Below are 12,792 nucleotides of genomic sequence, written 5' to 3' on the forward strand. Positions count from 1 at the left end.
ACTGGGGGCCGGTGGGGCTGGGCTGGGTCAGGCGGGTGTGCGCCTTACAGCCGAGATTTTGCGGTCACATAAACGGGACAGCGCGAACCCTGCGTTAGTCACCAGGGACCAAGGGGCGCCGCGAGGTCCCAGCCCGCCCGCGGGCCCGTGGGGACGCCGGGTGGGCAGCGCTGAGGACGGGCGCGGGGCTGCGGCAGCCGCCTGCTGAGAGGTGCGGGCGGTGGCCGAGCCCAAGGACAGCTGTTGGGGGAGACCCTCTCTCGCCTGGACAACCCCCTGGAGAAGCAGCTGTGAGCGCGGATCAGGGCGTTGATCGCTACGCCCGCGCTGACCCACGAAACCACGGGCATACAAGGCTGGGCTCCCGGTGGGGGTCGTACGGATCCCTAACGGAGCGGGAAGGGCTGTGGGAGGGTGAAACACCCCAAGTACTGCGGCGGCCGTGACACCGTGACGCAGCTGATGGCAGGAGAGGTGCTTCAGTGAACCCAGAGGAAAGCCCGGCAACACCTGTAGGCTACTTCTGCGGTGGCGGGACGAGCGCGGGGCCTTCTCCGCCTCCGCCCCTCTCCGCTCACTGTGCCCGCCGACCGCCCAACGCGTCACCGCCGCCTCCCTCCCTCTCTCCCTCCCTCCCTCTCTCCCGCCCCTCCGCGGGCAGCGGCACTTGCCGGGCGCCGCTCGGCCCGACCCCGCCTGCGCGCCGGGGCCGCCATCTTCGGTCACCATAGTGACGGCTCCCGGGGACGCCAGTACGCTCCGGGCCTCTCCTCCTGTGCTCCGCCGTCCTTCCCGCCAGCTTTTCTCCCGCCAGTCCCTCCATGTGCTCCCGAGGGGCTCTGGATCCGCCTCTGCCTTGATCCTGCCTGACAGGGTGCGCCCGGCAAGCATGGCCGGGGAGGGAGACCCGAGGAAGCGCTTTATCTCAGCCACGGCTGCGAACTACTTCGGGCTGGATCCGGCGGGCTGTGCTGCCCTGGCGGCGGGGCTCCACTCCCGTCCGGAGCTGAGGAGCTTCCTCGACGACGGCAACGAGTTCCTGCTCGTGGTACAGCACTCGGGCGCGCAGCTCACCACCTCCAATAAGGTACCGTAGTGTCCGGCATGGCCGGGTCCCGCGTGTCCACCGCATCCCGGCGTGCGATTGGGAACGCAGAGCCCGCAGTCATCCCAGGCTTACTGGCCGTAAAGACTGGTATCAGATTTGGGAGACATCTCCCTGCTGCGAATATCTGTGCAGGTCTCTGTGTCTGCAAGTTACTGGCGGCTGCCGTGTTTTGACCCCGGTCGGCTGCTAAGTACCACTGAGTGGCCCCCACCCCGCGGTGGGGAGGAGAATCGGAAAGAAAAGGTTAAACCCCTTTTGGGGGTTGAGATAAGAACAACGAAGTAAAATATAATAACAGCAATATAAAAATAACCCACTACTAATATGCTAGTAATAGTGTTAATAATTGTAATGAAAAGGGGTGAGAGAGCCCAAGTAGAATAAGCGATGCAAAAATATAGTTGTTCACCACCCATGTCCAGCCCATTTCCCAGCAGTGATTGGTGCCTCCTGGCAAACTCCCCTCAGTCTATATACTAAGCATGACACTCTGTGGTATGGAATATTCCTCTGGTCAGTTCGGTTCAGCTGTCCTGGCCATGCTCCCTCCCAGCTTCCCTCCCACCTCCTCACTGGCAGTGCACGGGGGACTAAAAATTCCTTGACTTCGGATAATCATTGCTCAGCAACAACCAACATATCAGTGTGTTATTCTCATTCTAAACCCAAAATACAGCACTGCCCCAGGTACTAAGAAGAAAATTAACTTTATCCCAGCTAAAACCAAGACTCTGGCCCAAGAGTCTATGAAGACCATATGGTTAGCTGGTGATACGTTTTTCAGTGGATCGTGCCCATGCTGATGCAGTTTTAGTGTGCTGTATATTGTCGCTGTGTGAATGTAATGCAGCCTGGAGGATGGCATGTTATCTTACTGCAAATGCCAGGTGGAGTCTGCTGTATGATTTCTTCCTGGTCATGGGTGTATGGAAGGACTGTGTGGCCAATGTCCATGCAGGGAATGTGACCCAGTATATGGCACAATGACTGATATTTGACAAGTCCCAAGGTGGATGTTTGTCTAAAGCATGCATTTTTGAAACTGATATGTCCATCTGTGAGCAAATCTTAGGTTGATTGTGTGAAATATCCTGCCTTGAGTGTTTGTGTTCAGCGAGTGACTCATCTGAGTGATACCATGGAGTGTGATGTTCACTCAATGTCACTATGTAATCAGACCATGGTGTAGTGCCTGCTGCACAGAGTGTACAGGCAAAATGTGGGTCTTGGCATGTGTCCTGTTGTTCTGCTGAGACCAGGGATGTGGTGTCCGTTATGTCAGTGACAGATCTTTTCTGCTCTGAAGATGAGTGTAATGTGTCCTTAACACGTGAATTGTGGACCAGTAACTTACGTGCCTCTTTGGTTAAGACTAGTGCATTCTATATTAAGGCAAAAGTGAACACTTATGTGTACCAATTTTGGGGGTTTGCTGCTAAGCCACTGTCTAAAATACAAAGCAGCTTTCAGCAGCTGTGGGAGATCAGATTCATATCAGTGCTACACTGCATACCTGTTAGTGAAGATGTCTGCATGTGTTGAGCTAAAGAGCTGATAAGAAAGCAAAAACTGATACTGTTCAGTAAAACTGAAAGCTGTTTTTCCTATCCCTCCATTTCTTTTAACAGAAAAGAGTTTACAGATGTTTATAATTGTGCAGAATTTGGGATTTCAGCTTGTATATCTTCTTGCTATTGATTTATCAAATGTTTAATAATATTTTACTGTTTTATGAATTCTCTTTAGCCACAAATTGTTTCAGTAATTGATTTATGGCAACATTTGGAACTTTACCCATCAATTGGGCTGTGCAGGGAACATGAATTGTGACTGATGACTAATGAAGGACCATACCTTTCTCTATCCTTGAGAAATCAATGAATTGCAATAGAGTTACGTATTTACAAACTCAGGAGAACAATACAGAATAGTTAGAATATTTAGAAAAATATTCCCAAAGGTATGTCGCATAAAAATACAATTAAAAAATATGTATATTTTTCTCTAGGCATAAGACAGAGTTTCTGTTTTGTCTACAGAAAGTGGGAAGTGGAGTTTTCAAAATAGAGAAAGAAAATATGGTATTTACAGACATTATATGCTGAAAGAAGCTTTATGTGTTTGATGTTGGAAGTCAGGTTCCTATGGGCTCAGAAATGAGTATAATAAAAATTTTCATTTTCTGTGCAAATCAGATACTACCAGAATGTTATCAGAGCCCAAAGGGAGTAATATGATATTTTATATTTTTTTCTTGATACAAATTGTTTGTGTAAATGGTGTACATGATTTAGTATAATATGCAGTCGCTGACAGTTTTCTAAACAAATCCTGTCTTCCTGATTATTACAGATTGAGGCTACTGATTCAGAGAATAACGTGCTGGTGTTCTTTAAGCTGAGACCTGATGTAATTACAGAAGATAATCTTCATAGTAATATTCTTGTGTCATCTATGCTAAATTCACCAATTAACACCCTTTATCAAGCTGTACGTCAAGTTTTTGCACCAGTGTTACTGAAGGTGAGCAATATACCAATTTAAATGTTCTGTGGATTTATACCGAGACATTGAAATTCCATAGGATGTTAACTAATTTTGAACTAAATGTTTTATGTTTTAAAACCAAAATATTTTAAGACATTAAACAAGGGTGATTGTTATTTCTAAGTTATAGAAAGTACTTCACCTCCTATCAGTAAGGAGGAGAGGAGGATTCTGGTCATACATATGCCTGACTGGAAGCATGGAATACATTGTGCAGGGGTAGTTAATGAAGAAAATAACTCTTTACCTCCTTTCCAACATTAATGCCAGCCTTGTGTCCTTTTCTTGTTTTTAGATACTCTTGGAGTTTGTATGAAATGCATAGGTCTGTGTCATGCATACTGTGATTCTTTAATAAGTGGCAGATAGGTACACTAGACTCTAGGTTAATTTTTACACCTGCATTTTTCATAGTTTTTGCTTTTTTTAAAATTTTCGGTGGCTTTTTCTTCTGTTCTATTGAAGAATGTTGTGTGAAAAACCATGGCCACTATATTTCATAAGCCGAACAAGTGGAGTTTCACCACTTAAATATTTTTAATTTATTGTGTGTGAGAATGTTAGTAAAATAATGTTAGAAAAACACAGCAACTTTTCGTATTTGATTCTAGCCGTTTCCAGATTATGCTATAGTAGTCCAAATTTATTTAACTTAAGACAATTAACTCACAAATGATTTTGAACACATTTTCAGAGTGCCTTTATAAAGCCAACAGCCGACTTGATTTTGTGATAAAAATGGGTTTTTTTGCAGTATTATTCTGAATTGTTAAATGAAGAGAATGAGGTCCTTTTCTTTGACTTTAAGAAAAAAAATATTATTACATTGTCCCACCCTGTGGTTGGTTACTTAATCTGATTTTTTTTTTCTTTTAAGATTAATGGGAGGAAAATAGTAATTACTCAATCATGTGAGTCACAATTTTTGAAATTTTCGTTACAGGATGAGAGATGGAGTAAAACATTTGATCCCAAACTCCAGAAACTTTTAAGTGAACTTGAAGCTGGCTTGAGTACTGCTCTCAGAAGATCAGATCCTAATTACACAGGAACAAAATTCTGTGAAGATGATGTGCGAGGTTTGTTTTGCAGTTATATCTTTTTATAATTAATTTTAAATTAGGAGTAAATACTTCATTTACAAGTTGAATTTTTAGACTTCCCAGTGACTGCATAGTGTGAAGTATAGCAGGCTGTGGTTAGTAGATGGAATTAGTGATAGTTATACCAAGAGACCAGAGTTGACCTTTACACTGTATCTAGTCAGAATCAGAAGTTGAAAGATATTTACATAACTACATAGTAAAAGCCTGCTTTATAAAAGATGTTCTGACTGAAAATATTTTATAACAATCAATTTATTTCATATATAAATATTTTCTGTTGTTATTTGCAGCTATACTTACACCAACAGATGAATTTCAGTTCTGGATAGAATGTGCTCGTCATGGAAGTAAATGGTGTAGTAAAGAGAGAGCTTCATATTTTAAAGACCTATTTGAGGACATTGCAAAAGTATGTTTTATTTTGTGCAATTGGTGATATATTTCTAGATTTAGTAAAAAATATTCTTCCCCTGAAATTTATGTCATTATATGTACATTCTTTTTAAATATATGAGTATATAACTATTTAGTTATTTTTTCTTAGGCAAAATTTTACTTTAAATGACATTCATGTAGTTTGTAGTGACAGTGGTGTGTGGGAATGCCAACATGTAATTGGGAACAGATTTGACCATTGAATACTAAGATCTGCTGTAGAAATGCAACAATATTCTGCAGTTTTTGAACTAGAGATCAACTCATAAGGTTATATAAAGGACAATAATAGTGCTATCATGCAAAAATTTTAGCACCCATAAAATGCTTTCTTGAACAATGCTTCAGATATCAATGAATTCTTCACATGAATAAACTTACACAAATGCTTGCTTTTTAAGAGGATTATGACATATTCTTTTATGCAATAAACCCTAGGAAACTATACCACTTACCAGCTTCAGAAACTTATAAATGTTTCTACAATTATACTTGCAAAGTAAACATATTAAGGAGCATTTTTTTTTCTAGGATTATTACAATTTGGATACTCTATCATTATTTGAAGCTGTGGATTTGGTGGAGAGTACCAAGGATACTGTTGATGGTGTGTGGAGACAAACAGAACATGATCCTTATCCACAGTCACGCATGCATAATCTCTTGGATGTAATAGGTAAACCTTTATGCAGTCTTTATTGAATGAACAGTTGAGAAAAAGTAGAATGATTCCTTGAGCAAAAGCCTTCTTCCTTGTAAAGGCACCTGTAATAGCCCACAGCATTAAGGTGCTTACTTCTTATAATTATGATCCATGAATATTATTTGCCTTCTAGTATGCAATAATTCAACCAGTTCTGGTAGATGCCTTCCCACATGCTTGGGAAGATGATAGATAGTAAGAAGATGGAGGTGGATCCATTTCTGCTGGTGAAGTAGATTTGTCATACTTCTGTTGCACTCCCTGTCTTTCTCTCAGAGGAGAAAATTTATTTACATAAACCCCCATTTAAAGGTTGATTTCATCTTTGTGGAGATGAGAGCAGGATGTGCAGAGAAGTTGCTTCTTCTCATTCCCTCAACAGCAGCCCCACGTTTGGGGACAGGCAATAGGCAGTGAGTTTGTCTGCTGCTACCAGATATGTGTGTGCATGAGGGCAAGGATTGCAGGGGGAAGTCAGGTACTGCCATTACTGCTGATAAGGACAGGTGCTTGTGTGTGGAATTCAAAATCCAAATCCATCAGCTTCTGATATTGGAGTAACCTCTGTTTAACTCAGAGATATTCAAGAGATCTGTTGAATCTAAAGCAATTGGTTATTGGTACATTTGTGTGGTTTGAAATCAAGACATTACACTAGTTTTTTAAAAAATGTAATTGGAATGTGACATAGGAATTATTTTAAGCAAACATAACATCTTGCTTTTCTATACGGTTTTTGTCTTCTAGGTGGCTCGCTAGGTAGATATGTTCAGAGAAAATTAGCAGCTTTGAATTTGTGGGAGGATGCTTTTCACAGTGTTAAAGAAAATATAAAGGCTGGCATCTTGATTTGTGAGCAGTGGGTATCAGCTTGTGAATACTTAACTGGACAGCTGTGGCAACGTTATACTCTACATCCGTGGAAAAATGAGAAATATTCCCCTGAATTGCTAGCCAAACTTGGCAAACGTCTTGATGAGGTAGAGATTTCAATTATAGAGATCAGTTTCATTAGACACAGAATTAAACAATATTGTTTCAAGTTAAAAAAGAGAGTTAAACACTTTTATAATCTTTACAGAGTCAGATAGCATTCCATAATCTATGTTTGCCTGAGCCTTTCAAAAGTTTCTTGCAAAAAGGAGAGAGATTGGTACTTCTAAATGTAAGTTTTATGTAGAACTACTTTGGATATATCAAATACTTTTTTTCCCCATAGGTGCTAACTGTTAGAACACTGCATGAAAAACTTACATTCTTTTTGCCAGCTGGAGAACAAAATTCTTTACATCCTGCTCGAGTGTTTGAACCCTTTACTGGCCTAAATCCTGTACACTACAATCCTTACACAGAGGTATAATACTTAATTTTTAATTTTTAATTTATTCTCATTTTTTCTGTGTCTTTCTGTGATGTATATGGATAGTCCTAAACTAACGTGAACTCATTATCTCTAGCCATTATGGAAAGCAGCCATCGTTCAGTATGAAAGAATTATTGCACCAGCAGAACAAAAAATAGCAAGCAAATTGAAGAAATTTATTTCAGAAATTCAGGACAGTCCTCAGCAGGTATGGGTATTTTTGTAGTCTGAAAATTTTCCTGAAGATCAAGTTATTGAATTCTTAAGTAGTGAGTTTAGAGCACAGGAATAAATGCTTAGAACCAGAGACAGTACTACTTATAAGCAGCAGTAATCAGTAGTGTCAGAACATGTTCATTTTTTTTCAGTAGAAAGCAATAACTTCTTTAAAATTTCATATTCCAGCTTCTTCAAATATTTCAGAAACATAAGGAACTGATAAAGCATCCAAATATAAGCAAAGAATTGCTTTTTGAAAGGGAAACATTGCTGGCAGGACTTCAAGATTATGTCAAAGGTATTTAATTGCCTTTTTTTTTTTTTTTCAAATACCAGGATCCTTTATTCTTGAATTATGTCAGTATAACTATTATATTTTTATAACTACAACTAAGTTTGTTCTGTTAGATTTCTGGACTAATGAATCTTTTGCTTGTATTAGACTATCAGACAGACTTTGAAACTCGATGCCATGGTGTACCTGGTGATGTTTCTGGACCACTGTCAGGCAAGAACCTTTCTGAAGTTGTCAATAATATTGTGTGGGTACGGCAGCTGGAACTGAAGGTAACAGATTCCACTACTGTTTAGAGACAGTATTATCATAGAATGTAGGACACGGTATTTGACATTTTTGTGGGGAATTCCACACAGAAAAACTGTGGGCTTCCCAAGAGTTGCATAATCAAGATTCTTTCTCAATGGTGCTACTTGCTAAGTTGAATTTTATTAATAGACCCAGAAGACAGTCTTTTTATGATAAACTGAGCTGCCTGCTTTTATGACTTAATTTTTTAAAAAAAAACCAACCCAACAACAAAACACAACAACAAAAAACCCCACAAACAAACCAACCAACCAATCAACCAAAACAGACAAAACCCCCCAAAAAACCCAAAACCAAAACCGACCAACCAAAAAAACCTCAGAGAGGATGAATTTTTGTTAAATTTTACCTTCCTGTTTGCATTTTTAAATTGTATTTAGGATTCATAGGTAGCCAGATTCTGACATCATAATTCTCACTTGTTATTACCAACCTGTGTAGTGTCCTCTTGAAATTGAAGGGATTTCTTAGTAGTGCATTTTGAGTTTGCGCCTGCTGGGGAATTTACTACATGGACAGTAAAACTTTTACTTTACAGTAAAAGTAAATGTACAGTTCAGTGTTCTTTTACAACAGATTGTGTTTAAAACATATTTGACCGACTTATGTTGGTTTTGTTAGTTTGTATTTACACTTTAGTTGGAAACTTTGAATATTTTTTGGAAAGCATTGACCCATGAAAAGCAAAATGCTTTTTGTGAACAGAAGTGCCATCTACAATAACTATAGATTTTAATGAGAACAGAAGTTACTTATCCCAGAATAACTATTAACCCAGTACTATTACCCCAGTTTTTTATCATTTACCTGTGATTTGCAGAAATCTTCAGGGCCCGTTTCAGCTGAACATGACAAGGGATGGAGGTATTAAAGGTGTTACTTTGTTATGTCCCTTGCAAAGAGAACATCAGCAGCTCAGGTTTATTTTTTCTGCTTGGTCTACCAAAGACTTAGCTCAGTTTACATGTATCGCTTTTATGTCTGATGTGGGTTGTGCTAAATTTTTAAGTTGCTCTCAAATCTCCACTGATTGTATTGACTGGGATTTTGATTAATTTGTCCACACATAGATGTGAAACTCTGTTTCAAATACCTTTGAGTACTGTCATGGTCCTTTTAGATACAATGGACTCATGGGAGATCTGTACCTTTATGGAGTATTAACTGAAGACCAGGTGGGATACTCTGAGGTATCTTAATAGTGGTGGACACCTGCGGTGGACAAGTTATTCAGACCCAATTTACTGTAATGAGAATTTGAACATCTGGGACACAAGTCAGGATTCACTTCTTTTTTTCAATTTTAATCAGTTTTTCATCCCACTTGGATGTTTTGTAATAGTGATTTTTATTGTGGTGATTTTTCTTTTCTGATCAAATACTGGGAAGTTAAGCTTCTTTTCTTTGCGGTTGTGTTTAAGGTGGATGATGCTATCAAGCTGGCAGAGGCCCTTCTGTCTGACTTATCTGGATTTCAAACTTTTCATCGAAGTGCAGATTCTTTTCTGGAACAGTTAAAAGTGTACGAACAAGAACAATTTGATGACTGGTCTAGGAATATCCAGTCAGAATTATCAAATTCCAAGTCAGGACTTTGGTAAATACATTCTTGTTTAAATAATGTTTATGAAATAAATTATGTTTATTAAATATGAAATCTGTAGTGTGGTGTAATTCATTAGAATTCAACAAAGGAGATTTAAAAAAAGTGCAGAATTGAGAATGAATGGAAAAACAAAATAGAAGAATTTATGACAATTTCATTATCCTGCCAGTCTTGGTTGGTAAGGTGAAGTATAAAGGACAGTGTTAATAACAAGTCCTGTGGTTTCTGTTAGCATCTGGAATGAAAGACATGTTTGGTTTGCTTGCTGTTATTACTTGTTATCCACTGTAATCCATATAGTGATTATGTATAGAAACCAGATGAGATTAGAGAATAGCTGTGATATACAGATGACACATGTAGAGTAACAACTTAATTGTTATTCACAAGAAATTCTGCAGTCTAAATAGGACAGATTAAAGAAGACTAAGCAAATCTGTTTAAACTTCATGAATTATGTTCCCCAAAATAATGACATTTCTTTATGGGATATTAAAATATATTTTAACAATTTTTGTTTTAGTTCATTGGCCACATAGCTTCTGTGTGAATCTCTTGTGTTGCAAACTTCGTTTGGAAAGAGTTTGTCTACAGTTTCAGAGGATAAGGAGTTGATACTTATGTGAAAACTTTTATTTTAGGAAAAATGCTCAAGTATGGCAAATAACCAGATTCAGCACTCTAATATAATTATATATAAACTCCAATATAATGGAGCCATCTAATTTTATTAGTACCATAAAATTTTGTTACTGTGATATTTTAAAAGATGTCATGTGATTAAAAGGACAAGAAAAGAGGTAGCTCACTAAAAAAGGGGAATACAATGGATATGGAAACTAGAAAAAAGATGAGAAAAAAAGAAAAAATGAGTAAAGCTGAAGTTTTTATGAAAGAAGCCTTGAAGGATGGTAGTAGAAGCATTACTAAAGTAGAAAAAAAATGAAGTAAAATCTGAAGACAGGCTGATGTTCTTATTAGTATTTGGTTGCATATATCAAAGTGCTTTACTGATACAAGTCCTGGTTCTTGGACTGATTCCCTCAGATTATTTTTCTCCCTTTGCAACACTGAAGACTGGGGCCTGTAAAGTGCCTGCTTGAGAGATTATGGTGGATACAGTGTATTTGAGAAATACTGTCTAGCTGTGAGTTACACGTTAACTATTGTCACAAACCAGAAGGACTTTGTAAGCAAAACCAATAGGCATTGTTAATTTCTTATTGTCTTCATTGGCTTTGAATTAAAAGAAAGGTTACTGGAAAAAATTCTGAGTAAATTAAAATGTTAATAAGTGTAGAAAAACAGAGTGACATCAAGCTTTTTAGAATAGTTTATTATGATAAAATGCATCTAAGAATGGATAAATATCACATTACATTCAGTAATCTGCTTTATTTTGGTTCAGTATCCAAGCTAATAGCCCTGTGATGGAGTTGGATCACATTTCTGGAACACTGAATATACTTTATTCTGATCGTTTGGTGACTCTCTTAAGAGAAGTACGTCAGCTATCAGCACTTGGATTTGCTATACCAACTAAAATACAGCATGTTGCAAACACTGCACAAAAGTTCTGCAAGCAGGCAGTCATCCTTAAACAGGTATAAGATTAAATTAATAACTTCGTGTTCTGACTTCCCAGCTTTAGTTCGTGGAACTTTTCTAGACTGCTGTCTTTTCTGTCTTTGTGGTTTCTTGAACAAATTAGCTAAGTCCATAAAAGAAAACAAAAGTAAAGAAATGCTTTACTATTTCAGAATGTATCTTCTTTTGAAATATAGTATTAAAGCTGTGTGAAGTTACTGCATGAATATACAAAAATAAGACAAGTAATTAATTGATCACCTGATTTTAGTCTCAGTTTTTGATATTGTGACTGAAGGAAAATGTCATAAAATGAAGCAACTTGTCCTCACCATTGCTAGTTTTCAACTGAAAATATGTTAATAAGTATTTTAATGGAAATATGTGTAGGTTTTTTAGGGGGAGTGGGTGGTGTATTTTTTTGATTGCATTCAATGCTACGAAAGTTTTTATTCACATGAGGTGTCATTGATAGCTGAGATACCCGTATAGCTAAGGCAGAGATGACATAAGACCTGCAAGATACCCACACATCTGGATCACTGACAGATGCCCAAATAGAAACCTTACTTATGTCAAAAGGCACTAAATGTCTATGTGTGGACAACTAAAGCAAGTTGTAGGGTATACCTCTTACTCCAGCTGTCCATCTGGAAGTAAACAGATATTTTTAGCTTGTGTCATATTCTGGCGGATGTCATTGATACGTGAAGGTCTCTGAAATGGCACTAGATGCCAACATTTGCATAAAATAATGGAACTAATTAACTTATAACAAATCAGAGACTGAACCTATTTCACTTAGGGTGAAGCATAATCACCTCAGATGTGTAAGAAGCAGCCTTTTTTCTATTAGAATTCATTACTAGAAGAAGATAGAACCACATTAGCATTATATGTATATATTTCTAAAATTTTACTTGTGTAGTTAGTTCTCATTTCTTAATGAGATTGATTGGGCAATATTTTCAGGAATGTTCTGGGTTACAATTATTTGCATATAAATATTTTTATCTGTTCTTGTACATTTAATCTCTATTTTTACAGGTGGCACATTTTTATAATTCTATTGATCAACAAATGATTAAGAGTCAGAAGCCAATGATGTTACAGTCTGCTCTAGCATTTGAACAGATAATTAAGGTGAAAGAATTATCCTCTTTTTGTATTTTTAATTTCAATGGTATCTGTTCTTATTATGTGCTGGTTTTTTCTGCGTTTATTGCTGGACTTTTTAACTGTAGCCTTCCCATCCAAGCAACACCACCTGTTTAATTAATGTTTATTGAAATCATTTGGCCTTTTTTTAATATATATTGTCATTTAAACAACTGCTTACTCCTTTTTAACTTGGATATTAGCATAATATACTCTCTCAGGAATTATTTTTAGTGTTTGAATTGCATCTGAACTATGATATGGTCAATTCCTTAATAGTTGGTAACATAACTCCTGTGTTAGCTGTTCTAAATAATATATTTTGATCTGTTTCATAAGATTGGCATATGCTT

At 38.1% G+C, this 12,792-nt stretch overlaps 1 protein-coding gene across 1 annotated transcript in view; it reads left to right on the plus strand.

The window, feature by feature from the left end:
* Nucleotides 1-12,792, plus strand: part of DYNC2H1 (dynein cytoplasmic 2 heavy chain 1) — a 159,506-nt gene continuing 146,714 nt past the window's right edge. The window contains exons 1-13 of the mRNA XM_064645170.1: nt 1-1,087; nt 3,461-3,631; nt 4,599-4,734; nt 5,052-5,170; nt 5,728-5,872; nt 6,647-6,879; nt 7,119-7,253; nt 7,357-7,470; nt 7,668-7,779; nt 7,924-8,048; nt 9,510-9,685; nt 11,103-11,298; nt 12,329-12,424. Of these exons, the coding sequence (XP_064501240.1) occupies nt 890-1,087; nt 3,461-3,631; nt 4,599-4,734; nt 5,052-5,170; nt 5,728-5,872; nt 6,647-6,879; nt 7,119-7,253; nt 7,357-7,470; nt 7,668-7,779; nt 7,924-8,048; nt 9,510-9,685; nt 11,103-11,298; nt 12,329-12,424 (1,956 nt within the window). The 5' untranslated portion in view covers nt 1-889. The remainder of the gene's footprint in view (nt 1,088-3,460; nt 3,632-4,598; nt 4,735-5,051; nt 5,171-5,727; nt 5,873-6,646; nt 6,880-7,118; nt 7,254-7,356; nt 7,471-7,667; nt 7,780-7,923; nt 8,049-9,509; nt 9,686-11,102; nt 11,299-12,328; nt 12,425-12,792) is intronic.

The sequence above is a fragment of the Pseudopipra pipra genome, chromosome 2, assembly GCF_036250125.1.
Source record: "Pseudopipra pipra isolate bDixPip1 chromosome 2, bDixPip1.hap1, whole genome shotgun sequence".
Classification (NCBI taxonomy): Eukaryota; Metazoa; Chordata; class Aves; order Passeriformes; family Pipridae; genus Pseudopipra; species Pseudopipra pipra.